The sequence below is a fragment of the Nycticebus coucang genome, chromosome 10, assembly GCF_027406575.1.
Source record: "Nycticebus coucang isolate mNycCou1 chromosome 10, mNycCou1.pri, whole genome shotgun sequence".
NCBI lineage: Eukaryota > Metazoa > Chordata > Mammalia > Primates > Lorisidae > Nycticebus > Nycticebus coucang.
In genome coordinates, this window is record NC_069789.1 from 80,343,763 (window position 1) to 80,369,653 (window position 25,891).

A 25,891-nucleotide genomic window follows, 5' to 3' on the forward strand; every position below is an offset into this window, starting at 1 on the left:
TGTAAGGGGGACAGGGACCATAGATCTTATAGGAGCCAGTCCTTGGCTGTTCTTCCTCGTTGGCCAGAACTTAAACTCTTGGGTCTCAACTGTCCCCACAAACCCCTCCCTTCAGTGCTGGTCAGGACCTGGAAATCCCTCACCTTCTTCCTATCTTCTGCCATAGACTTGGGGAGCCCAAGAGATGTTGCAATCACACTCCACATACATCATTCAGGACCCTAGGTTGAATGCAAGCCCACAGGGCCTGCAGATGTCTGTCAGGGCCTGGCTGGACCTGGTGTCCAACCCCTGGTATAGCACATGGGTGGCCATGCAGTTCAGGGGGAAGGGCTGATCTCAGAATGGCTCACACTTCACACTGAGGACGAGGAAGAGATCCTTCCTCAGTCCCCAGTGCACTTCCTACCAACTCCATTCACCTCTAGTGCTGGGACGCAGCGGCTGGAGAGGAGGGGCTGGGATGGGACAGGTGGCAGGGCACTGTGGAGGTTGGTGAGTGGTCCCTGAGCACCCACCCTGTTGCGCTCCGAGTTGGTCAGGACGGGGTCCTCTGCTGCCAGGGCGATGCTACTGGCCGCGATCACCAAGAGGATGCACATCTCAAAGTAGCGCAGGTTCACGATGTAGTGGCAGGCCCTCCGTATCCTGTAGGGGTGGGGTGAGCCCTGCTGAGCTGACCGCTCCCCTCCCAAGCCCATCCCTCCTACTCCCCGCCTCACCCCCATAGGCACAAGCCTCTTCCAGACAGCCAGGCCCTCCCTCGCCAAAGGAAACTGCCAGGGACAGCAATTTAATTTCTTGGGCACCACCCTTGATTTAAAGCCCCAGTGGAGGGAGGTAATCAGATTGGTTAGAGGCTGCAGCACGCAAGCCAAGATGTATTATCCACAAGCACGTCTGAGCCATGGGCTGCAGTTAGCAGCAGGCAACAAACCCAGGCAGCTACAAGGTGCCCTCCACTGTAGCTCGGGGTCTACTCTCCTACTGAAAGGAAACTGGGACATACCCAGGAAATTATAAATAACTAAGAAAAATAAAAATAGACCTTGACTCTAAGATTCCTGACTAAAGCAGTCCCAGGTTTTCATGAGTCCCAGGTTATTTTAATCAAACAATCTTCTACATTCTCCACTCTAACCATGGATGACCTAACATACCTTAACCCCAGGCCTGGCTTCTCCCTTCGCAGAGCACCTGAACGCACCCACGTCACCGCTTCCTACTCTCAGAGGCTGGTGTACCTGTACACCTCACTCATAGCCAACACAGAAGGCAGCTTGTCTTTGCAAGTTCCCTCCTTCCTCACTCGAACCCTCCAGACGCCTCTCCCCTCCCCCCTACTTCCTGCCCCTACCTCTGCTCTGAGAAGCATGCCCATTTCAAATATCCACCTGTAGGCCAGTGAGACCTAAACTCTTAGATTCCAGTGGATGATCTGGTCATTCTAGGCTCACCTTACTTCTTGGAATATTTGGTGACACATTCTCAAGTGTGTCACTTCCTCTCTCCTTGCCACCTACTGAACAAAGGATAGGTAAAAGGTCTTTATCTCATAACATTTCTCATGTGATCCTGCCTTGAGCTACTCTGGAGACTATGGGCACAGAGTTCAGAGGCTGTTTAGATTAATGACCCACCTCAGTGGGTGCCCAGATGCTAGATGTCTGGCTACATTGGACAAGGCAGGCTCAGGAAGGTGAGTAGGGGTCCTTCTTCTCCCCATCACCCTGCCCTAGGACACAGCCCTGGTTGTGTCCCCAGGCCCTCCCCTGGGGAGGGCAGTGCAAGGGTGTCTTACGGGTTGGTGGTGCTGAAGATGAACATCGAGCTGTGGGGCACCATGGCTTTGCCCGTCTCACGCTTCTCCTTCTTCTGCTTCTTCTTCTCCAACTCCTCCTCATCCTCTTTGATCTCCGCCTCCTTCAGGGGACTGGCTTCTCCATCAGTCTTATTGCTGACTGCAAGAGGACCATGGGATCTTCAGAAACTTTGCTACATGTGGGAATGGCCCCTTCACACCCAGCTGGGGACACACAGAGAAGATAAAGAGGGGCCCGGGGGACAGCCCTATAGGTGTTGGAGTACTTCTCTTCTTCTCTCCTTATCCTCACCCTTACTCAAATTTTTTGAGGAATAGCCTGTTACATCATATAAATGATAATGATCACGGTCCCCTTTCACAGTGGAACTTTTATCGTCTGCTACATAGAAAGGTGTTTCTGTTGTAAAGTTTGTGAAGTTTAGATTTCACATCTGAACGCTAGACTCTTTGCATACAGTCTCTTATAGAATTTTCACATCAGTATACCCTGAGAAGCATGTATTATTATTCCCATTGTACAGATGGGAAAACTGAATTGCAGGAAATTTCAGAAATTTTCCTAAGGCCAGATAGCTAGTGTGGGTTCCCAACTCAAAATCCTACATCTTTTCAGTGAAGTCACCGCAGTGGAAGATTTCAGGAAACTATCACTCTGTTTGCAGCTGCCTTTCTGCCTGTGCTTTTTCTAGCCATGATTAATGGAGAAATGAGCATGCAATATTCATGTGACTGTGGCTCCATGACTGCATTCCAGGAGGGGAAGGATGAAGGAAGAGGTCGTGTGGAGCTCTTAGGCTGCCGCTCTGTTTCTGAACTCAAGTCACAGTGTGGGTTAAGTTGGCAAGAGCCTGAGGTTATCTGAGGGGGGAAAGGGACTCAGTCTGCTGATGGCTCAGTGATGGCTCCACCCTGGACCTCTGGGCCAGCTGTGGACCTTTGTGGTCCCGGCGCACAGGAGGGCCTTCTAAAAGGTAAGTCATAGACAGGATCCCAAAGCCTTCCATGACATGCTCTTACCTCACCCGAGGCCCTGAGTAGCCCTGAAATGGGAGTGGAGGGAAGAGCAATGTTGTTCTTAATGTTGTTTCTCGTCAAAGAAGGTCCAAAACAGTTCTTACTTATTAGGGCACAAAAGCAAACAGACACCAAGAGAGGCTGTGAGTCTGGGACTCTGGGAGGTTTCACTTTTTAAAGCAGTGTGGGCATTCTGAGGGTAGAGAATGTGAAGGGATGGGGAGGGAGATGGAGCAGTGGAAGGAAGGAAAACAGGGAGAGGAGAAGACTGTCACGGGAAAGGAACAAGATGGACAAAGGAGGAGGAAGACGGCAGGGGTGGTCACAATTGGGAGATCATGGGGCGGCAGGTGGGATTAATGCAGGGACGGGGTAGTCAATTAAGTGCCTTTTTTTGCTGTGCTTCCCTTTAAGGTTTCCTAGCAACATCTGCTGCCTGAGTGAACCAGGATGGAGAGAACAGAGAACTTGTGACTAAAGGCTCCTAGGAGAAAAGGGTTGATAAGAGTAATAGAATCATAAAATGTTAGTACAGGGAAAGGCCTCGGAGGTCACATAGTTCAACAGACTCACTTTACAGATGACAAACAGAGGCCTCGAGAGAAACAGAGTTTTTTCCTGAGGCCACTCACTGAGCAGAGCCAGGGCCAGAAAGTGCTGTTCTGACACCATCCACAGGGCCCCCCACCCTGCCTGGCAGCAGAGCTCCCTGGAGAGAACAGGGAACACCATTAAATATATATACACTGAATCTGTTCATTGACTATGTAACTGGGTGCAAAATCACATAGGATCACTCTGAAAACTCTAGGGTGGTCACAGGGACCAAAAGCTTCAGGAAATTTTATGGGACACTCTTACTTAATTTTTGCCCTGCACACTGGGAGACAATTGCCACTAACTTCTACTTGCTGAAGAATGATTTACTTCTGGCAGGGGTGCTTTCTGAAGCAGGTCTGCCTGAATGACCAGAGGCTGCTGTCCCCAGCCCCAGCAGTACAGGGGATGGATGGAGGGGGCCAGGATGTGCTCTCACTATGCACCACTGTCGAGTCCACCAAGGGGCCCACATCAGGGATGGAGACAGCGATGCTGGTGCTCTCGGTGGTGGCCTTGTCCTTGCCAGCCATGATGCAGGAGAGGTCAGGCTCACTCTGGCTGACGGCCCGGCCCATGTCCAGTTGCACGTCCCCCAGCAGGGCTTGCTCGCTGCTGCCTTCTGGCTCCTCTGTCAGTGCTGTGCCCTTTCTCACGTCCAGCTTGGGGTGCGGCAGCCCTGGTTGTATGTCAGCCTCCTCAAGGGCTCCCGCCAGCCCAGAGCCTCTGGCCACCATCAGGCTGTTAGTCCTAAGAGGAGATGATGGGGGCGGGGTGCTGAGAAGCCCTGGCCAAGTGGCTGATGGGCCTGGCAAGGAGGGCAGGCAGGGCAGCTCGAGTGGCCTGTTAGAGAGCATGGGCCTCCACTGCCCTCCACCCCACCCTGCCAGGCAGACAGGAGACAAGACTGGGACCACATCTGCTGCTATATTTCTGGCCATCTACCCACAACCCACTTCCAACAGGAGACGGCCTGGAAGGACAGAGCATAATTTTCAGGGGAACTTATCCTATTGCCTGTTATATCTACTCACGCCTTATAAAGGGCCCATCAGCACCACTTCCATTTCATAAAAGGGGAAACTGAAGCTAGGACAGTCTTCCACTGAAGAATTCCTAACACCAGCCTGTGCTACGTGTGTCCAGGGCACTCCTGTGACTCAGTTACCTCCTCAAATCCTGAGCTCGCTCTTCTTGGATCGTTGGCTCCTTGCCCCCGTGGCTACCCCTGGGCTCGTGGTCCTTCTCTCCATCAGCAGGCCCAGCTTCATCCAGACTCCGCTCCTGGCTGACAGACCTGCTCCGGGAAGCCGAGGCAGACTCCTTGCCTTCTGTCCGGACACGGCGGTGCCGGCTGCGCCGCTGACTCTGCCTGTGCCTTGCCCGGTCCTCGAAGGTTACAGTGGCCTCTCCTCCCCCAGCTTCCTGCTGGGTTGGGTCACAGTTCCCATGACAGGACCTGGACAGCCATGGAGGCTCCCGTCTTCCCAGGGACAAGGGGCTCCTCTGGTTGTCCAGGGTGCTGGACAGATCCCCTCTATCCCCCTTGAGGGACCCCCCACGGCTGATGCGTTCCTCCTCACACTTCTCCAGGCCCAAGCCTAGGGCCAGGCCCTCGATGGCCCTGGGTCTCCGGTAAAGGCTGGGGTGAGCGTTGAGGGGGTTGAGAGGGCTCAGTGGGTTGAGGGGGTTCAGGGGGTTCATCGGCGGGGCCTCCTCCTTATTGAGGGCCTCCTGGCTGGACATCTGCATGTGCCTCCTCAGCTGGCTGGTGCGCTGCTCCCACACCGACATGTGGTGCCGGCGCCTCCGCTCCCGCCTGGCAAAGGGGAGAGGTGAGGGCTGCGGTCAGACCCTCCAGCTGCGGGTGGGGAGGGCAGCCACCGGGGCGTGGAGAGGGTGGGACACAAGGCAAGGGAGCAAATGGGAGCGCCCAGGACCTGCAGACAGGAAGCACAGAAAGATGTGCGGAGTAGGGTGGGCCACACGTGAGTGGGTCATCCGCTGTGCCAGCAGCCGGGGGCTTTGCAGCAGCTGAGGGCTGGGGCCAGGATCTGCCCAGGACTGAGCTCCAAGCACAGAGGCCTGCCACGCCTTCACCTCCTGCTCTCCTTGCTTTCCTGGCATCAGCCTGTGCTACTTGGTGCCCTTGCTTTGAAGTCAGAGACCTTCCCTCCTCCTCTCCCCTTCCTCCCTTTTCCTTCTCACTTCACAGCTGGAGTAACAAGGGCTGCTTTGGTACTAGCAAAGGTGAGAACAGTGGCAAGCAGTCTTGTTACGACGTCTCAGCTGTGGGTCTCTGCCACGGTAGCTAATGGAAACCACAGATGCACATGCAGAGACCCCCATCTACTCATACTTAAACCCACTGTGGAATGCTCAGTGTGGGGGTCTCGGTGAGCACTGACATGGCAGCAGGAGCACACGGACATGAGGCACACACAGGAGTGGGCTCCCTGGGCAAAGGGAGGTCAGCTGCTCCTTCCCTCACCTGTGCCTGTGGGTGCACACCTACACACTAAGGGGACACACACATGTACCCACACGCACCCTCACGAGGCCCACGCATAGCTGTACACAGCTGCCTACGTGAAAGGTACGCCCCCCAACACTAATCGCCAACACCAACAGATGCCTCCTCGGGCCAAACAGACGAGTGAACGCCACACGGGGTCATGTAGACACACACTGAAATAAGCACACGTGGGGAAGTGCAGACGGGCATACCCACAGACCGTGTGCACGGAACACACACACACACCACGGCACACACGGACATGCACACCTAGTGCCATTTTGTCCAGAGCAAGGACCAAGACACACTGTCCCCGCGCCACACGTAACCACTCACAAACACGCAAACCGGTACACACATACAGGTGGCTGCTGCGTGGCTCCCACATCGACATGTGGTGTCTTCTCCTTCTGTCTCTTCTGGGAAAGAAAAACGAACAGGTTCAGTTCACCCTAGCCTCTAGGAACTTCACGCCCCACAGCCACCAGCAGAGTTCCGGAGGATCCCCTGCATGTCCACTGCTTCTCCGGGTGCCTGCTCGCCCTCTGCCAATTCCCATCCTGCAACTCTCCAACACAGTGACTGCGGGCTCCTGGCTATGTGCAAATACATGGGTCTCGTTTGTGAAGCACACATGCGGAGACACAGGGCCGTGCCAGTCCATTCCGCTCAGCCCCAGATGCTCAGACGTCATGCCCTGCAGGCACGCACACTGTCACCTACATACCCTCCAGAGGCACATTTTAGAAATCCTATAAACATTTTTTTTTAATTTCAAATTAATATGAGGGTATAAAGGATTAGGTTACAATGTTTGCATTGCATTGATATAATCTCTGTAGTAGTTGTGTCCACACCCAGGAGGTGTGCCATGTACACTGACATTGTGCTCATTAGGTGGGAGCACACCCATCCCCCTCCCACCTCCCCTGCACCCCCTCCCTCTTCCCCCCTCCTCAACTTGGATGGAATTGAGTTTTCCTCTGTATGGGTGTATATCAGTTCATCTCCTGGCCTCATATTAGGATTGAGTACATCAGATACTTGCTTTTCCATTCCTGTGATACTTTACTAAGAGAAAGCCTGTACACTCTGATGAGTGTCTTTCCCCCTCCCGAGTCATTTCCAGGGTAGCACAGCACATTCGCATGGATGGGACTCCCGGCTCACCCCTCCTGTAGCAGATCCTGACTCAGTTTCGCCCAATGTGCAGGGGACAAAGGCTCCGCCATGCATACTGTTGAGGCCACAAAGCAGCCCATGGCTGAAGGCAGTGCCACCATCCTGCAGGCCACCACCCGGGTGCTCCAGGATGTGAGAGGTGCCCCCTGAGTTTACGCCATGCAGTGGCCCTATCCAGAGGCCTTGGAGGTTCAGTCTGTTCAGGTGGGTAAAGCACAGAAAAATCTATTCTAGACACACTCTATGTCCTTCCACGCACTAGGTCAGAGTGACAGGGTAGCATCTGTCAAAGCAGACAGGGTATCTGGTAATATGAGCCTGTCCACAGAGGGCAGGTGCTCAGGCAGCGGACAACACATCTGGGATGCCCCCGGAGTGACCTGGCCCCACTCACTGCACTGACAGACCCAGTCCAGCCCAGTGGGCCCTACTCGGAGCTAGGAAGTTGGTGAATGCTGCTCCTTCCCTGATAAAATGGATGCCTTCCGATGGGGAACATGCTAGGTCCACTAACACCGTTCCACTGCCACAGCTCAGATGTCTGCAGAGCAGTCCGGTATGGCGGGGTGGAGGGAGCAGAAACAGCTGGTCTGAGTCTCTCTCTGGGTGTCTGGAAGGGTCACAGGGCATGTGTGTGTGGCTTCCCAGGAGCACCCACCGGTGCAGACATCACCGCGGAGAAGCCCGTGAGCTCCTCAGCTGAATACATCCCTCAGCATCTGCAGCCTGCAATGCGATGAGGCGCAGGCGGGGGCGGGAGCGCGGAGAAGCACGGGGAGCATAGAAGCACACTCTCTAGGCAGGCAGCGTGCACATCGCTAGGAAAAAGCGCATCATACCATCTATTTGCAAATTCTCAAATATTCAAAACCAGCCCTCCAGAAGCGTGTGTGTCAGAGTGTAAGTGTATGGGAAGATTCTCTCTTGCACACACACCAACATGAACATACACACACATACTCACAGGCAAAAGAGAGACCACCTGTAACTCCCACACAAACCGGGCACACACTTTGAGCTCCCCTCCACCTTTCCACTCACACATGCGAGGATCCATGTTTACGTTCATTCTTAAGATCACACAAGGTCGTATCTGCATATCTCCATCTCATGTGAATGTGACATCGTGTGTACCCCGCAAATAACCTTGTGGAATAGGAAGGGCAGGGGGCATTCTTCCCATTTCAAAGACGGAGAAACAGGCTCTGAGATCCTAAGTCCTTCCCTCTCTGAGGTCACGGAGCCTATCAGTGACGGCACTATGACTAGTGCTCAGGCACTATGGTTTGTAACAACTCTCCTTCCATGTTTCTCCGTGGACAGCCATGTTTGCATTTAGTCCATAAATCCACGGGCTTACCTGCACATCTGAGCAGGGTGCACACACCTGAGCAGGGAGCACACACCTGAGAGAAAGCACACATCTGAGCAGGGTGCACACACCTGAGCAGGGCACACATACCTGAGCAGGGCGCACACACACCTGAGCAGGGAGCACACACACCTGAGCAGGGTGCACACACCTGAGCAGGGCACACACGCCTGAGCAGGGTGCACACACCTGAGCAGGGCACACACGCCTGAGCAGGGTGCACACACACCTGAGCAGGGAGCGCACACTTTAACAGGGCACACACACTTGAGCAAGGCACACACCTGAGTAGGCACATACCTGAGCAGGGCACACACACTTGAGTAAGGCATACACCCGAGCAGGGAACACAGCTGAGTAGAGCATACACCTCAGTGGCACACACCTGAGCAGGGCACACACCTGAGCAGGGCACATACACCTGAGCAGGGTGCACACACCTGAGGAGGGCACACACCTGAGCAGGGCACACACCTGAGTAGGCACACACCTGAGCAGGGCACACACCTGAGTAGGCACATACCTGAGCAGGGTACATACACCTGAGCAGGGCACACACCTGAGTAGGGCACACACCTACACACATGCTAAGGCATACACCTGAGCAGGGAACACGGCTGAGTAGAACATACACCTCAGTGGCATACACCTGAGCAGGCACACACCTGAGCAGGGCACACACCTGAGCAGGCACACACCTAAGCAGGGTACATACACCTGAGCAGGATGCACACACCTGAGCAGGCACACACCTGAACAGGGAGCACACATCTGAAACAGGGCACACATACTTGAACAGGACACACACCTGAGCGGGCACACATCTGATCAGGATGCACACATCTGATCAGGATGCACACACCTGAAGAGAGCACACACAGACCCTGAGGTCACTCATGCCAGTAGTATCCACCCCACTGTACATGTACAGCAACTGAAGCCTGGATCTCTGCTCATCTTGGATGTCTGCAGCACCTTCTTCCACCTTGCTGTGCCCTGGTGCACACTGCTCAGTTCCCATGGCCCTGTGCCTACCCACATTTCATTCATTTTTTTCATTCCATAAATAGTGAGTTTCCACCATGGGCCAAGCATCGTCCAAACTCACATCTCTCCAAACCCGCTTCTCCCCTAAGCTTCCTCATCTCAGCAAATAGAACCACCCACTCCTAAGTGACAGCCAGTCCTACCCATCCACATTTTTGGATACCTGTGTGAATGTGTTTTTAAATAAATTCATGAGTTCAGGGAAGGTGGGGTAGAAACTATTCAAGACCCAAAGAATATTCTGGATTAGAAGGAGTGTTTGGCATTTCTCTATTAATCTTTAATGGTGCAGAGCTGGGATTTTTTTTTTTTTATCTCACTCGCAGAAGAGGGGTTCAGAGGCCAGGCCTTCAAAGTTTTGAAAGGGGAAGGCAAGATGGTGGCCATGTGGGAAAGAATCCCAACATAGCTCCAGTGTGCCCTACAAGATGAGGCAGAGGCCATTCTGGAGCCCTTCCTAGGGGCTCTGGGCAACCAAGGGCTCCTTCCTAACCAGCCTCAAATAATAAGAATAGGGTCTAGTGTCAGGATGGAGTTCTATCTCCCAGAGGTCACAGACCCTTTCCCATAGATACCCCAGGGCTACTCACATAGCCCTCAGGCAGGCTCAGAAGTAACAGGAATCATGTTCTATGGTACATTCTTAGCCTCTTCACAAATACCTCTTCACTCACCATGTAGAGACCAGGCCTGTGCAGGGCCCCCGCCAACTGCCTGAGTTCTCCCATCAACACAGGTCCAGGCCAGATCCCTGACAGAGGGTGTTCCTGCTGCTTTCCTCTGTCAGCCTCCTTCCTCTTCCCAACCCACTTCAACTGGATTCTTTCCCCAGCTTTTGTTTTGCCAAATCCAGTGGTCCCTTTCCCATCTTCATCATGGGTGATCTTTGAACAGTATATAGTACCAGCATCCACGCTTCCTTCCTGCAGTTTTCCAGGCCACCACGCTTCCCTGTCCTTTCTCCTGACTCCTGGTCATACCCCCTTGGTCTCCTTTGCTGGCATCTCCTCTGCCAGACCCTCAGGCAGAGGGGCACTCTCAGCCTCTGTCCCCAGCTCCTCTATTTTCCATTCCTGCTGTTCCTGGGTCATCTCACCCACATGGACAGCTTAAATAATATCTACATGCAAATGACTTCCTCAAATCTTTATTTTAATTCTGACCTCTCTTTTTAGCTCCAGACTCATGTAACCAATGGCCTAGTCAACACTTGCATACCTTAGAAGTATCTCAAATTTAATGTGGCCAACATGAACTCTGGACTTGTACCATTCTCCAGGGATTCAGTAAATACATGTACCACCATCCTCTACCTGGGGGCTTAGGGCTCAAAATCTTAAAATCTGGGATTGAGTTTTTTCTGTTTTTTTGTTGTTGTTCCATCCTTAGCCCTATCACATGTAATCCATTAGCTCGCTCTCTGGCTCTCCTTCCCATACAGGGGCTGAATGAGATTACTTCTCACCTCCTCCACTGCCACCACCCAAGGCTAAGCTACTGTCATCTCTCACCCACTTTACTTTCAGAGCCAACTCTCTGCCTCCTGCCTCCATTCTTAAGTCCCCATCAGCCATTCTCCATTAGAACAGAGTGACTTTTAAGTATAAACCATATTATATCCATCTTTCCACTTTAGATCCTCCCATGATTCCAATGAGAATAAAAGTTAAAACCCTCAATCTGGCCTTAAGGACCGCTGAGTTGGCTCCTGCCCACCTCCCTGGCTTTGTCTCCCTCCACTCCCCTTATGTGCCACACACCCACCACACTGGGCTTTCATGGGGGGCAAGTTTCCTTCAAAGTGTTACACGACCACCCTCCACATATTTAGGTCTCTGCTTAAACATCACCTCTCCGGAGAACCCCTCCTGGATTGCCCCAAGGTATTCCTCCCAACTCCTGTCCCTCTCTACCTGTGGCCCTGTTCCATTATACTATACAGCACCTGTCACTATCTGAAACTATTTCCCTGTTTCTCATCTATCACACACACTGAAATAAAAGCTCAGTGAGAACAGAGACTGTCTTGCTCACTGCTAGATTCTCAGACAGATCCTGGCATGGAGCGGGCACACTCCTCCAGCTGATAGTTCTGTGAGCTGCTGGACTGGCTGTCGGCACAGGAGCCCAGGGGTCGGGAAGAGGGCAGTTGACTCACTCGATAGAAGGCATGTTGGGTGCGGACATCGGGCTGACCTCCTTGGCCTTCTGCAGTGCATGTTTCTGGTTGAAAGCCTCTTCTTCCTCTTGTTCATCCTAGACACAAAGCAGATATGGCTTTACCGGGGACCTCTATAAATGACAGTAGCTTTCCTTCACTCTCCTGGTAGGAGTTCTAAAGACCATGTAAGTGAGGAAGGCAGAGGGAGAAGTTCAACAAGGTAGCATGAGGTTAGGTGGCTCAGAGACTTCTGATGGCCAGAGGCCAGGTCACTTGGGAGACAGCAGCCTCATGGTTCTAGCACCCTGTTCCTACAGGCTGCTCAGCACACATCTGTCCTTCTAGGCAAGGCCCCAAGTACAGAGCTAGGGCTGAGCAGCTCAGCCTTGTGTCTTCCCTGCACAGCTAAGCGGCCCCGCGCAGCATGCTCAGGCATAGACCAAATCCCTTCACCAGCATTCCTGCCTCTAAGTGTCCCCCTCCGTGATAACACCAAGGAAAACCGGGCTAGGTAAAAGGACTAGCGCTGTTAAGAATACATATGTCTTCCCAGCATGCTATGATTTTCACCTACATTATTTCATTTGATCCCCATGGTAATCCTGAGAGCTACCCAAGATGGATACATCATTCCCATCCCACACACGAGGAAACTAATGTTAATGGAGACAGGAGTCTGGCCAAAGCTAAAATAGCCAGAAAGTGGCAGATGTGGGACTCAAACCCAGTTTTTCAGATGCTAAAGCTGGCATTTTTCCTACTAGACTGTAGAGACAAAGACCCCCAAAGATATAGGGAAGAGTAGCCAACAGATGATGGAACACATGGAAGACGTCCCAGAAACCTCCCAGATGCTAAGTGCCTCTGTCCCAAACCAAATTTGCATTGTAGGGGGAGGAGAGTTTTACTCATCTCTGCAGACCATCCTTCTGCAATTAGTTATTGCCTCTTCCCCCCCGACCCCCCAGGGAGATGTATCAGGAAGGAAAGGAACATCTTTCTGAGAAATGTAGTATCTGGCTTCACTGAACTGTCCCCAGAAGGACCATGGCCAGGAGAATATCCCAGAGGCCATAGCTCAGGAGCTTTGAAGTTACTGGCCACTCTCACACCCAAACCCAGAAGGCTCAAGTCACAAGATTAGGGTCACCCAGCCATAGGTCACAGTAGTAGAGGTAGAGACGAAAGCAGGGCTCTCCTGTTTTCTCAACTCTCCATGATCATCCTGGAAAGGACCCCTTTGTAGGTTCTTAGAGATTCATCAGTTACTTCTGTATCCTATGAGAAACCCAGGTTGAGTCTCACCAAACTGTAGGAAAGTGAACCAGGTTTCCTTCACAGGTGTGGCTCTCTAACTTTTCTGAAATTTCCTTAAGAGGCCTTCCTAGCAGGCCTGAGTCAGACAATTCAGATTTGGGGAGAGAATTCTGAAGGCCAGAAGGTGCCTAAGGGCAATATAGAACCATCAGATCCCCAGAAAACAATGCTCACCTTAGTCAGCTCCTGGGCATTGGCCAAATTGTCCACAGCAATGGCCAAGAACACATTCAGCAGTGTGTCTGGCGGTGATGAGTTAAGGATGGGCAAGTAAGAAAAAAAAAGATCTTCAGCAAGGCTGAGCATGAACCTCCATGTCTTTTCTGCTGGACACTGGCAGGAGCAGAAGCTATTCCAAAAAGTCACTTTAGCAGAGGCTGTGGGAGGAGAGACAGAGAGGTTGTGCAACTCTGAAGCAGAAAGGGGGTGCATCTTCTGCCTTCTACATATCATCTCTTTTCATAGGATGCAGAGATACTTAAATCAGACCACTGAGGGGGCCAGGTGAGGTGAGGAGGCCCACGGCACTGTGAAATATATATTTGGTTTTAATCCTATTTCTGGTTATACAACTCCTAAAATCCTTAGAAACTCCAAAGTAGAGTCTTTCTGTCTGCTAATGACTTGACTGATGGCTAGCAGTTTAGTCTGTCCCCCCACCTCTAGGTAGCTTCAGGATAGGACTGGTCATGGAAAAAACAAAAGCAGGGTAAGAGGGTTGGAAAGTTCGGCCCTACTCTTCAACCTCTTGGGATTGGAGAGGGGCTGAGGGTTATATTAATCACCAATAGCCAGTGGCTTAATCCATCATGCATGTGCAATGAAGCCCTCCATGAGAACACAGAGGACAGGGTCTGGAGAGCTTCCAGGTAACTGAACACGTGGAGGTCCTTCAAGGTGGTGCATCCAGAGAGGGCATGGACGCTCCATGCTCCTGCCCCCATGCCTTACCCTGGGCATTTCTTCATCTGCGTCCTTTGTGATACTATTTATAATAAACTGATAAATGTGTTTCCCTGAGTTCTGTGAGTCACTGCACAAATTAATTGAATCTGAGAAGGGGGTGGGGAGATCCTAATTTATAGCCAGTAGGTTAGAAGCACAGGCAGAATAACTCAGGGCTGCGATTGCCATCAGAAGTAGGGAAGAAGTCTTGGGGACTGAGCTCTCAGCCTGCGGGATCTGAGGCTATCTCCAGGCAGATAGCATCGGAATGAAATTAGAGGACACCCAGCTGTTACCTTGCAGAATTACTGCTTGCCTGTTGGTGGGGTTCGGGGAGGGGGAACGAACCCACACATTTGGTCACAGAAGTCTTCTGTGTTGATTGTTGTTGAGTGAGAGAATGGAAAAAAGCACTTTGAGTTTGTTTTTCCACACTCAAAAGGTCTTTAGACAGCTGTGGCCTCTACCCACAGCAATAATAAATAAGAGAACCATTGAACAACGATGTGTGTAGGGAGCTCAGTGGAGGAGCTCATATCCCCTTTCCAGGAGGCTGGCATGAAATCCCACCTAGACCAAGCAGCATCATGCAGTGCTGTCCTGTAAGATGAAAAGAAATGAGATGCCACACCCACTGTCCTTTAGCAGCTCTCAGTAATGGGACGCTAACTCACTTCTCTCACTCCTCATGTTAAGGACCTGGAAGGTTTCCATGTTTCCTTTAACAGAATGTCATAGAGCAGGCACGATCCATTAGGAAATCCCTTTCTAGTCCATGCTCTAACCCTGCAGGTCCCAATTTTCCAACTGTCATTGAAGCTTATGTGCTATGGAACATAAACATGGTTTTAGCATAAAAGTCCAGCTCTGACTACACTCAGAGCAATGGGAAAATCAAGGAGCCATTGTAACAGTGGCATTGTGACAAAGGATGGGAGTCCATTTCTGCAACTCACTGATAGCTTTCTTTTTGTAAGTTTTTTATTGTTTAGCTTATGGCTTACTCTAACCCTACAAGAAGTTTTCAAGGCAGAAAACTTAAGGGAACATACCTCTTTTCTATGAAACTATAGAAAATGCAAAAATACAGTTGCATCGCACAGCTCTCACTTTGCTCTGCTAATCCCAGCTCAAGGCAAATTCCAGTGCCCCCAAATATTTAATGAGTGCAAAGGAGTTTGTAGTCATAAAGTACATTCAAGTAAGTTACCTCATTTAATATTTGCAACTGACAAAGGAGACAGATATCGTTAGCCTCCTTGAAGATATGAAAAATAGAAGCTCAGAAAGACTGAGTGAGTTTCCCCAGGTCACATAGCAAGTATGCAGAGTTGCTGGGACTCAAACTAAATCATCCTGATCCAGATCCTGTGACCAGGTTATGGTCACTGGAGCTAGACAGACTTGCTTTGTAATATTCCTTTTTGATTTAGTAGTTATTTGACTTAATCAAGTTATTTCTCCTCTCTGTATCTCATAAAGATTAAATGAAATAGTGTTTGTTAAGCACTTAGTCCACAGTTTCACATACAGCACAAATAAATAAATATCAGCTATAATTAGCAGTAGCAGCATTAATCATAATATTAGCATATTAAAGATCTTCCTAGATGGCAGGTTCTGTTCTACATTAGCATGCAATTAATTCACTACCATTATAATCTTTCTGCTATTTCAGTCTACAATGAACTCTGTCCTCTCCTATCTTTCCAGCTCATAGTATTTCCAACCATTCAAGGTTAACAGCCTCATATGTTATTAGTAGTATAAAAGCAGATTTGGTATAAACTCTACCTCGTTTATATTTGTATTCTTGACTCACCTGGTGTCCAAGTTCTGTGTGATCAGGATTCTTTTTTGTCTTAGTAGACCAAGCAACGGTCACGGCCCCCGCCCACCCCCACCTATCCAGGTTTTGCCACCACTGCCTCCACCACCTCCTCCTCCCAAGCTGGTCCCAAAGGGTGGGCAGCATGGCTGGGAAAGGATACAGTTCCCAAACAAGGTGAGCACGATGAAGTAGATGGCTGACCACATGCCTGAGCTGACGCCCCCCTGGGAGCGGATCCCATTGTACATCACCTCATTCCAGTCCTCGCCTGTCAAGATCTGCAAAAGCAAACAGGCAGGTCAGACCCCTGGGTTGGTGAAGAACACGGGGCAAACAGCAAGCTCTGGGCCTGGGTCCTTTCCATTTACCCCCTTGCTTGACCATACTGCTGGAAGGAAAAAAAAGTCATTCCTATAAATAATTCTAAACTTTCTTTCGAGGAATGGTTCTTTTTCGCAAACTAGAGTTCCTCCCACATCCAGCTTTGCCAGCCCGTCTCCTGCCCGTCCCCAGCACTGCCCAAATACAGTTCCTGGACAGAGCATTATTGGAATAAGCCTTGTGGGCTACATTTCAGGAAATTTGGGTTCTGGTTCAGTCTTAGCAGTCTCAGATTCTGGCTAAATATTGTTTTTCTTTAGTTCTAAGACACTATTGATTTTGAACTTCCTCCATGATTTCAGAAGTTGTTTTGTGTGTGTGTGTGTGCGTGAATGGAAAAGACACCTCACTAAATGGACTTCATTTAATGGATACCTCACGAAATGGGTCAGAAGATGTCTCCAGATTTCAGAAAACCATAAATGGGATTTGTGGCTGAATGTCTCAGACTCAGTGTCTCCCGCAAGCTCACAGGTGTAGGGAGAAGGACAATGAGGTGGTCAGGAAAGAGCTTGCTAACTACTAGTGAGAACAGAGGCACAGAGGTCCCAGGATCATTGTGGTCATGATTGCTCAACAAGAAAGAGTGCCCCGTACTCTGGGAAGAATCTGGAGAAAGAAACAGAACTCTCCTGACACTCTAAGATACCACTGTCCAAGGGACCCGCACAGCATGTCTGGACTGTCTGTTGGCCTCCTACCTGGAATACAGTCATAATGGCTGCAGGGAAGGTATCAAAATTTGCTGAAGGAGTCCCATCATTAAAGTTAAACCTGAAAAGGAAATTCAGAGAGAAGAATGGAATGAAAATCTCACATACCAAGTTTACCCTTCCCAAGATTACAGTTTTCATCATTTCTTTTCTCCTTTCTTCCACATTCCCCCCTTTCTCTACTTTTCCCTATCTCATATAACTTATAAAGATAGCTTCTACTATGAACTATCATATGATTTCTACTGTGAACTAGGCACTTTGAAGGATGTGGGTAGTTAGACAGGGTTTGAGCTGATCATTAGTTAAAAGGCTCTGTGCTGTGCACTCCAGGGACAGTGGCAAAGGAGTGGTTACCAGAAATGAGAATGCCATGCAGTATAAAGACATTTGTTCCACACACGTAGTTAGCAGTGGACTCAGGCCATGCAGAACAGACAAGATGGTTACATGGTGACCAAGGCAATGACCCTGGTCCTTGCAGGCTTAAAACTAGGTTTTGAGCCTTTTTTGGGTGGAGGGCTCTTTGGTGCTTACCTGCCTCCAAACAGCTGCATTCCTAGGAGAGCAAAGACAACAATGAAGAGGAAGAGGAGGAAGAGTAAACTGATGATAGACTTCATGGAGCTCATCAAGGAGACCACCAAATTCCGCAGGGACGCCCAATACCTGCGAGTTCCAGACAAGACTACAGCTGTGAACACGGAATACCAGCCACCCCAGGTCCAGCCCAGCATCTTCCAGGTATTCTATGAAATTAGCTACATTTGTATACTTGTAGGAAGTGGGATGGCAGCAATGTGTTGCTCCCTAGGGAATGTGGCAAAGGATCCGGCATCATAGATATTTTCTGGCTTGATCTTAGGAGGAGGAGGAGCTGAAGAATGGAGTGGGAAGCAGGGCAGGGCAGGGAAACATGTGGTAAGAGGGAAAAGAGGAGATGGAAGGAAATAGAAGGCGGAGAGAATGTTCCACTCTCAAAGGTGACTGGGCAGAGTCCAAATTCTCATCACTTACTTGGTTACTTTAAATATTCTTAGAAGCCGAAGAGCTCTCAAGACACTGATTCCAAAAGATGTGCCAGGTCTGAAGATTGCCCAGACCACTTCAAAGATACTGCCCACTGTGACCTAAAGAGGCAAACCCAGCCACAGGGAAGGGGGAAAGAGAAGAAGAGAGGAACGTTTGGGTATTCAGCACACAATCGACAGGTCTCTCCAGACTATGTGGAAATTAAAACTTATCCCCTCCCCATCCAGCCCGCTCGCCAACTGGCTACCTCCTTGTGACAGCTGCCGCCTCTCTCCCCCTGCCCTGTACTCCCCTTTCTAACTTTAATCTTTCATACTATACAATGGTTTACTGACTTCTGTCTTTGCTGAAAATGACACAGCCAGTCACTGCGTCTGCACGAATCTGATAGCCATAGCTGTTCTGACATCATAAACCCTTGAACAGACAGACAAAGGAATGGCGCTCAAACCAAGAAAACTAATTTAAATTAGTACAGTAAATTGTATTTCCATATGGAAATCTCAGAGAGGGCCCGCATTGTCTCACCATCCCAGCATTTAGTGCTAACAAGAATGTATATGTGAATCAATAAATGTGATTCACCACAGAAGCAAAAACAAAGATCACATCATCATCTCACTAGATACAGAAAAAGCATTAGACAAAATCCATGATTTTAACAAACTAGGCATAGAAGGAACGTATTTCAAAATTATAAACTAGGCATTGAAGGAACATATCTCAAACTAGGCCTAGAAGGAACATATCTCAAAATTATAAAAACCATTTGTGACAAACCCACAGCAAATATATCATACTGAATGGGGAAAAGTTGAAAGTATTTCCCCTAAGAACTGCTATGGGTCTTGGTATAGTAAACAGCCTTCAGTCACTGTGGTTTTGCAACCCTCAATGTGACAGACCTTGTTGACATAGGGCCTGATTGCTACAGAAAACAGCAATTTCAAATGAACATTTCAATTTAATTTTAATTATATATTTATTGGATGTATACTGTATTCTAGATATTGTGCTACAAGGGATAGCAAAAATTAATCCTCATGGCAATGCTGAAAGGTATGTATGTAAGGTTAAAATGGTCTCTCACTAGCTGTTCTGCCTGAAAATTGCCCATATTCAGAACCATATGTTCCAAGTTAAAATATAAATTGGCAAGAGCTCAAAATCTTTAACACCTAACTGAAGCTTTGGCAGAAAAAGAAGTGGGTTTGGCAGACAGAGAAGTGGTTCAGGAGCCCAAAGTTCCCTGACCTAGTTCTGCGGTTAACTGGGCACATGAACTTGTACTTGGTGGCTTTTATTTACTCATGTGTAAATGGGAAGCCTAACTCCTGATGCATAATGTAGTGCCTAGGACTCCTGTAGGCAGCAGAGGACAAAAACAACATGTGTGAAAACACCTGTAAGACTGCTATAATAGTAACCGTACACATTTGGATATTAATACTTTAAAGAAAGTAAACAGCTCGCTGAGATATCCTACATGCGGACTTGCTAATATAAGGGTGTATGTCTGTGTGTGTTTCTATGAGACTATATCTAGATAATTATCCTACTTTTAAACTAAAGTAGAACAAACAAATATATAAGCTTCTCTTTTTACAGAACCACCTCTAGAATCAAGTCCTTTGTCCTTTTCTCCAGGCTTCTCCCAAGATAATAAGTGGTTCAAAGCTCCAGCTATGGGTAGCTTTGTAAAAACTCATTCAGCTATACACGTAAGTGTGCACTCTATGGTATATGTGTTATACTTTAGTACATACATTAGAAATCAAAGAGCTGAGGAAAAAACCCAAACAAACCCTTGTGTGGTGAGGATTCACTTTCTGCTGAATCCCCTTTGGCTAATCTTATCTATTCCCCTTCTATAAATTCTGCTTGCAGTGGCTTCTGCTGAGTAACAGAGCAAGATGCTTATCTAGAAGCATGAAGCAGGATAGGAAGGCTTCCGGGGACTTACCCCAAAATCAAAGCAGTTAAATGAAGAGTGAAAGTAAAGGCGCGGCCCCATGCCGTACATCTTCAGGGACATCTCCAAGAGGAAGAGTCCCAGAAACAGAAATTCTGCATAGTCTGAAAAATAACAAGCAGAAGCATTAGTTCCACAGGTCATGTAGGCTCCTGCATTCCCCAGCGAACACACCCACCTGCAGAGGAACCCACAACAACACAACGCAAGGATGTTCAATGGCCTTGTCAGGCTGGTGCTAGGCAGAGCCTGACGACATGCGAATACTCTGATCCAGGATGAGTCCCAGACATGCTTAACAGATCAGCTCTGCTCTTGCAACAGTAGTTCTGTCACTGGACTTTAATGGTACAGGGCCCCCAGAGGAGAAAGAGGGGACTTTATTCTGGAACGGGACTCCTCTTCCCATGTCCAGCAAGGGACACCTCCTAGCCTTCACACACAGGGGCAGTCTTACCCAGAGCTGCCTTACAGATTCAGTCTATTTAAGATATCACTTCAGTGATCAAAATCCCCTATACCAATGTGCCTCCTTAACAAACTAAGTGAGGCTGAGACAGGAGGATGGCTTCAGCCCAGGAGTTTGAGGTTGCAGTGAGCTAAGCTGACACCTTCACACTCTTCTCAGTAAAGTATCACAAAAATGGAAATGCCCTCTCTGGGCACTTTCAGTCTTAGTATCCAATGTACTCAATACTAATATGAATCTAACAGAAAAACAAGTATATTCAAATGGAGGGGAAGAGGGAAAGGGGAAAAGAAAAGAGGAAGGGGGATTGGTCAGTGCTCACCTGATGGACACATTATGAGGGTATATAGTATACCCTCTGGATGAAGGGCTCACCTGCCTCAGTGAAAACTTGAACTTTACCTTAGAAACACAAACAATGTGTAACCTAATCATCTGTAAACTCATATTAATCTGAATTAAAATTTTAAAAAAGGACTAAGTGAAGGCTTTATAGTACCCAAGGTGTAACAGTTATCTTGTTGACTCATCATCAAGGATTTGTTTGCCTGATTCAGCAATGAATGAAAGCTGGTAACAGTCACATGATAAGCCAGCCCCCTTGAGAACAGCTCTGGCCTCCCTTGCAGTGTGAAGAGGCAGAACCCCTGGCTGGCAGAAGCCCAGCTGGGCCTAGCAGGATGCTTTGCTCTCTCATATTCACCCAGGCAGCAGTCACTGTTCACTTACAGAGGAGGTGGGTGAGCCACTGGGGCTGGTTGTGATGGACGATGGCCACGCAGGCAGTGTTGAGTGCCACAACGCTCAGCACAACCCAGTAAAACACCTGGGACTTAACCATGTGGCGAACGGAGATGCGTAGAAGTCTTTCCTTGTGCCGGAAATAGGAGGCCCCGTCCACCTTTGAGCTTTTGATACTGGCTCGGGCAAGAGGTGTGCCTAAGGGAACAGAAGTAAGGAGGAAGAATGAGAACTGAAATGTATCTTGGGATCACCCCCTGCAGCCACGAGGCATTCAGTGGGTAAGAAGAGCAGCTTAAGCATCAGGGCAAGGTGGCCGACATGGTGCAGGCCCAGGGAATCCCCTCTCTGGGCGCTCTCAGTTCTAGGAAACAGAAAGATTCCCTGGGCAGGATACCAGGCAAAAATATTCAGTGTCTTGAATCCTAATAGGATCATGTTTATATTTGCAACAGACTGGGCTTCTCTCTGTCCTTTCCTTTTAAATATGCTGCAGGCACTGGAATCCTTCTGCCGCATTGGAGATCTTTCTACCACTGGCAGCACAGAGCAGCAGTGAGCACTGTGAGTCTCTTCTGCCTTTAAGGAGGGAGTGAGACCTTTCTCTTTGGGCAAGAAAAACTTGCCATCAGCCAGAATCTCACATTGAACAGCAACCCTATTAAAGGGCTGACAACAGAAAATAGCTGAAATGTCACATGATGGCAGCAGGTGGGTGCTGCCACGGTTAAGCAGATGACCTCAAGTTTTCATGTCTGGGTCATGAGAAGAAATAGGTCTTTGGGAGCTTTTGAACAATATCTCAAAGTAGGTTTTCATCATCATGCCCAGGAGAGAGGATATGTCTACAAATGAGGTATATCTGAAGAACCAGAGTCAGATTCCTAACCCCACATTTCATGTAAACAGCATCCCCTGGTCCCGTTATTTTGGATTTGGGGGTAAATTATGATCATCTAGATTAGATTCCCATGTCTTTCCTTAATTATATCCCTAAGTTCTGGATTCTTTTCCTTCTTGTAGTGCTTCTCAAAAGATGGGATCTTGTTTTTGACGGGGATTCAAAGCACTAAAAGGAGATCTCTGAGCGGATCCACCTACCCACAGAAGAGATATCGACGCAGTGCTCATCGCTGGAGTCTCGGGTCATGGCCTCCGTTCGGCTCCTTTTGATGGTTGCCCTTCGAAGCACTATACCGGGGAAGGGAAGGCTGGTGAGAGGCCACAAGCACACCCAGACCATTCTGGACAAAACTTGAGGACCATAGGCAAGAGGCCTATGCAAAGACCCTGTGACACAGGCGTCTGCCTCCTTTAATCCCTGAGGCTGGGTGGCAGAAACAGAAAATACCTACAGAACCATGAACGCTGTGCTCCCAGCACCTCCTGAATATAGGGGCTCCAGGATCCCTGCTAGAGCTGGTCTAAATGCATAAGCAAACCTCCATTCCCTATCTATTTGTCCTGGCTCTTCATAAACAATGCCACTTCCCGGTAGTGAAAGTGGTCTCAGGATGATCCCCACACATCTTAAAAGCAGACCCCTTCATGTGCCATTGGTCGTGTGATGGTCTTTTCACTGCACAGTATCAATCACATGCCTGGGAACAAAGCAACTCTCGGGTTTCATTTTCATCACTTTAAAAGGCATTTAAATCTGTGACTCAATTCCCTTCATTTTAAAGCATGAGGGGTTTTTATGACAGAGCCGCTTTCGTTTCAAATCCCAGAGCACCCTCTTTTCTTTCCTTCCCCTCTTCTGATCAAGAGAGATTGCCACCACCTAAGAGGGGGCAAAGGCAAATGTGGGAGGTGTGGGAGTGCTGCCTTACCTTCTAAGGCGGATGTTCCAGTGTTTTTATTTTCTTCAGCAAGCATGACTTCCTCTATATGGAAACAAATGGTTTAGTAAATTATCCATAAATGCCAAATTATTTTGCAAAACGAAAATCCCTCGGGGACAGCTCTGGCTCCAGGGTAACAGAGAAAGTGAAGAGTTCAGAGTCTGTCACAGGCACCAGCATCAGAAACAGACTGGGTGCCACAGAGGGTGCGCAGAGCTCACAGAACAGAGAGGAAGTCCTCCAGGAGGAGGGTGGGGATGATGGGCAAAATTCAGCTGTGTGTCTGATACCCACACTCAGAAGGACACGGTGAGGAAGAAGAGATCTTTTCAACTAAAACCCCCTACGTTGAAAGGAATGACAAATTTCCGTTTCTGTGTTTTCTTCTCCCAGTTTCCTGCCCTCTCTTGTGCCTAACATCTACACCGCCATTCAGCAGGGGAGCCCACTTCCTTGTCTTTGAGGAGGTGGCACCGGATGCCTCAAGGCCCTCAGAGAGAGGCCAGAGGGTGTGGGCCTCCTGTGTCCCCACCACCTCCCACCTGCTGCAGTTGAGCAGAGCTTGAGACAAAGGGGCCTGGGCTCATCCCGAGTTTATCCCTACGGTATAATAAAAAATAAACTGGTTTATTTTTGACAATTGGTTTTTGTCTCTGGTTCCTGGCTCAGAGTCTTTGGTATGCTAATAAGAAGACTCAAGGAAGACAGAGAGGCCCCTAATAGTTTAAGAATGGCATCTGGTGGCCAGAGAAGCTAGCCACGTGATAACAGCCTTAGAACTCTCAGCCTCTCCCTCCCCACCTGTAGGGAGGAGAGGGGGCTGGAGATGAGTTTAATCACCAAGGCCCAGTGATTTAACCAAGCAGGTCTACTTAATGAAATAGCCACAAACCCTCCTAAGTGACCAGCTCAGGGAGCTTCTGGGTTGGTGAACCCATAGACAAGGCAGAGGGTGGTGTGCCCCCCAAACCCCAAACTTGGCCCTATGCATCTCCTCCGTTTGGCTGTTCCTGAGATGTATCCTTTGTAATAAACTGGTAAAAGCACAGTTTTTCCAGAGTTCTGTGAGTCATTCTAGCGAATTAATGAACTGGTAGGGGTTGGAGGTGGAGGTTATATGAACCCCTGAATTTGTAATCAGTCAGGCAGAAATCTTGTCTCCCAGGACCTGCTTTCATCTGGCATCTAAAGTGGGGCAGTCCTGTGGGACTGAGCCTTTAACCTATAGGGCCTGCAGTTACAGTAGCAGAATTGAGTTGACCTGTCGGACACCCAGTTGGTGTTAGAGAATGGAAATACTGGTAGATGTTGGAACGATATCATTTGGTTGTTGGTTTTTGAGAAACAGAGTGCACAGCCCTTGGGTTCTGTGCTCTCAGACTCCCGAGGGGCAGTCTTGCACTCTACTGAGGGGTCACCATCAGAGGGGTACTATTTTCTACTTAGACCTAGACTTCCCCACCCCCTCCAAATGTACCAGCAAAATAGCCCTTCTGCCCCAAGTCTGGTAGGATCCCAAGTGCCCCATTGGGGGTGACTTGGACGAGTTTTGATCGCAAACCCTGGGCCAGGCTATTGGAGACCTCAGCTATCAGTTCCTAAGATCCCATCTGGTGGGTGGGAGAGAAGCTTACAGGAGACCCTTTTAAACAATGGTTTAATTTAAGCACTTTTAACAAGTACAAGGATAGTTGGCGAGGTCAAAGTCATTACTGTATTCCAACTGCATCTAAACCTGAGAGTATATAATGTATTTCCCAGGGAGGGGGATATTTTGAGGCTGAGATGGTACTAGCAGGATGGCTATTATGCCAAGTCATAAATGTTTACCTTTCTTTTTTAGGTACAGCCTCTGGAAAAACACTAAGTTAACAGGTTAAGTGTTGTTGGTGGGATGCTCCTTCCTGCAGACATAGAAGGTTTTAAAGCCATTTCATAGCACGGGTCGTTTGAAGGGTATCATTTTAAACTAGGTACTTGTAAATAAATACCTCACAACAACGTTAATTACCAGAGCAGAGAGTCACTTCGGCTCTGCACAGTGTCTGGGCTTTGGAGTGGGCAGATCTGAGGACCCCCAAGGCAGAAGGAAGGCTCATGGTGCCACCCCGCATCCCTGGGAAGCGCTTGAGGGCTCTGGATGTACGGAAACCACCCTCCTTCTCCTGCTCCCAACCTTTTGCCAAGTTTGCTTTAGAACTTGAATGTCTTTCCAGGGAAATGTAACCCATATGTCTCTGATTCACTCACGCTCCATTTGTAAGGGAAGGGCTGGGAAGCACAATTTGACGTCACAGTGCGTCTTTTTTCTTAGAAGGAGGAGAGAGCTGGCCTTGCCAACTGGAAGAAAGGGAAGCCTTGGAATCTTGCAAAGATTCTTCAAAGGCAGAGCCACAAAGAGCAGCACATCGTGCCTCCGGGTCTGTGCGGGGTCATGGTGAGGGCTGGGAGGGCTCTTCTCTGGGTCCACTGCCAGCTCTTGGTGGTCTGTCAGATGGCACCTCCACCAAGAAAGCCAAGGGCAGGTGGGAACACCAGGCTGCCTGCCTGGCCTGGAAGCCAATCTGATTACTCTCCCCGGTAAGGCTGAATTCCCATTCAGGGGAGAGATAGGGGAGAGTCACATCCACCCCACCCCTACACAACAGCTCTTGGAGGAGAAAGGGTGAAATGGGAGCGCAGCCAACATGCATCACTCATGCTTCCGCAGGGGAGTTTGGAGGGTCCCAAACAGAGCAGTTCATCTGCCTTTCAATCATACACACCCTCTCTCAGCCCTCAGCGGTAATCAAAAGTTGACTCCAGAGCTCAGAGGGGCCTGCTGTGTGCTGGCGGTCAGAGGAAGAGTGTCAAACTGTCATTCCAAAGCTCCTAAGGAAGGGTTAGGCTCAGGCAACTAAGCATCAAATCATACTCCAAATTTTCCCTCCATG

At 49.2% G+C, this 25,891-nt stretch overlaps 1 protein-coding gene across 1 annotated transcript in view; it reads right to left on the reverse strand.

Annotated features, from left to right (window-relative positions):
* The window catches only part of CACNA1E (calcium voltage-gated channel subunit alpha1 E), a 514,949-nt gene that overhangs the window by 71,178 nt on the left and 417,880 nt on the right, over positions 1–25,891 (reverse strand). Inside the window, exons 11-25 of the mRNA XM_053606843.1 lie at positions 22,947–23,000; positions 22,216–22,305; positions 21,103–21,312; positions 19,896–20,008; positions 17,918–18,030; positions 17,438–17,569; positions 16,889–16,961; positions 15,967–16,084; positions 13,205–13,272; positions 11,711–11,808; positions 6,314–6,370; positions 4,605–5,255; positions 3,876–4,186; positions 1,802–1,961; positions 519–648 (exon numbers count right to left, since the gene is read on the reverse strand). Of these exons, the coding sequence (XP_053462818.1) occupies positions 519–648; positions 1,802–1,961; positions 3,876–4,186; positions 4,605–5,255; positions 6,314–6,370; positions 11,711–11,808; positions 13,205–13,272; positions 15,967–16,084; positions 16,889–16,961; positions 17,438–17,569; positions 17,918–18,030; positions 19,896–20,008; positions 21,103–21,312; positions 22,216–22,305; positions 22,947–23,000 (2,378 nt within the window). The remainder of the gene's footprint in view (positions 1–518; positions 649–1,801; positions 1,962–3,875; positions 4,187–4,604; positions 5,256–6,313; positions 6,371–11,710; positions 11,809–13,204; positions 13,273–15,966; positions 16,085–16,888; positions 16,962–17,437; positions 17,570–17,917; positions 18,031–19,895; positions 20,009–21,102; positions 21,313–22,215; positions 22,306–22,946; positions 23,001–25,891) is intronic.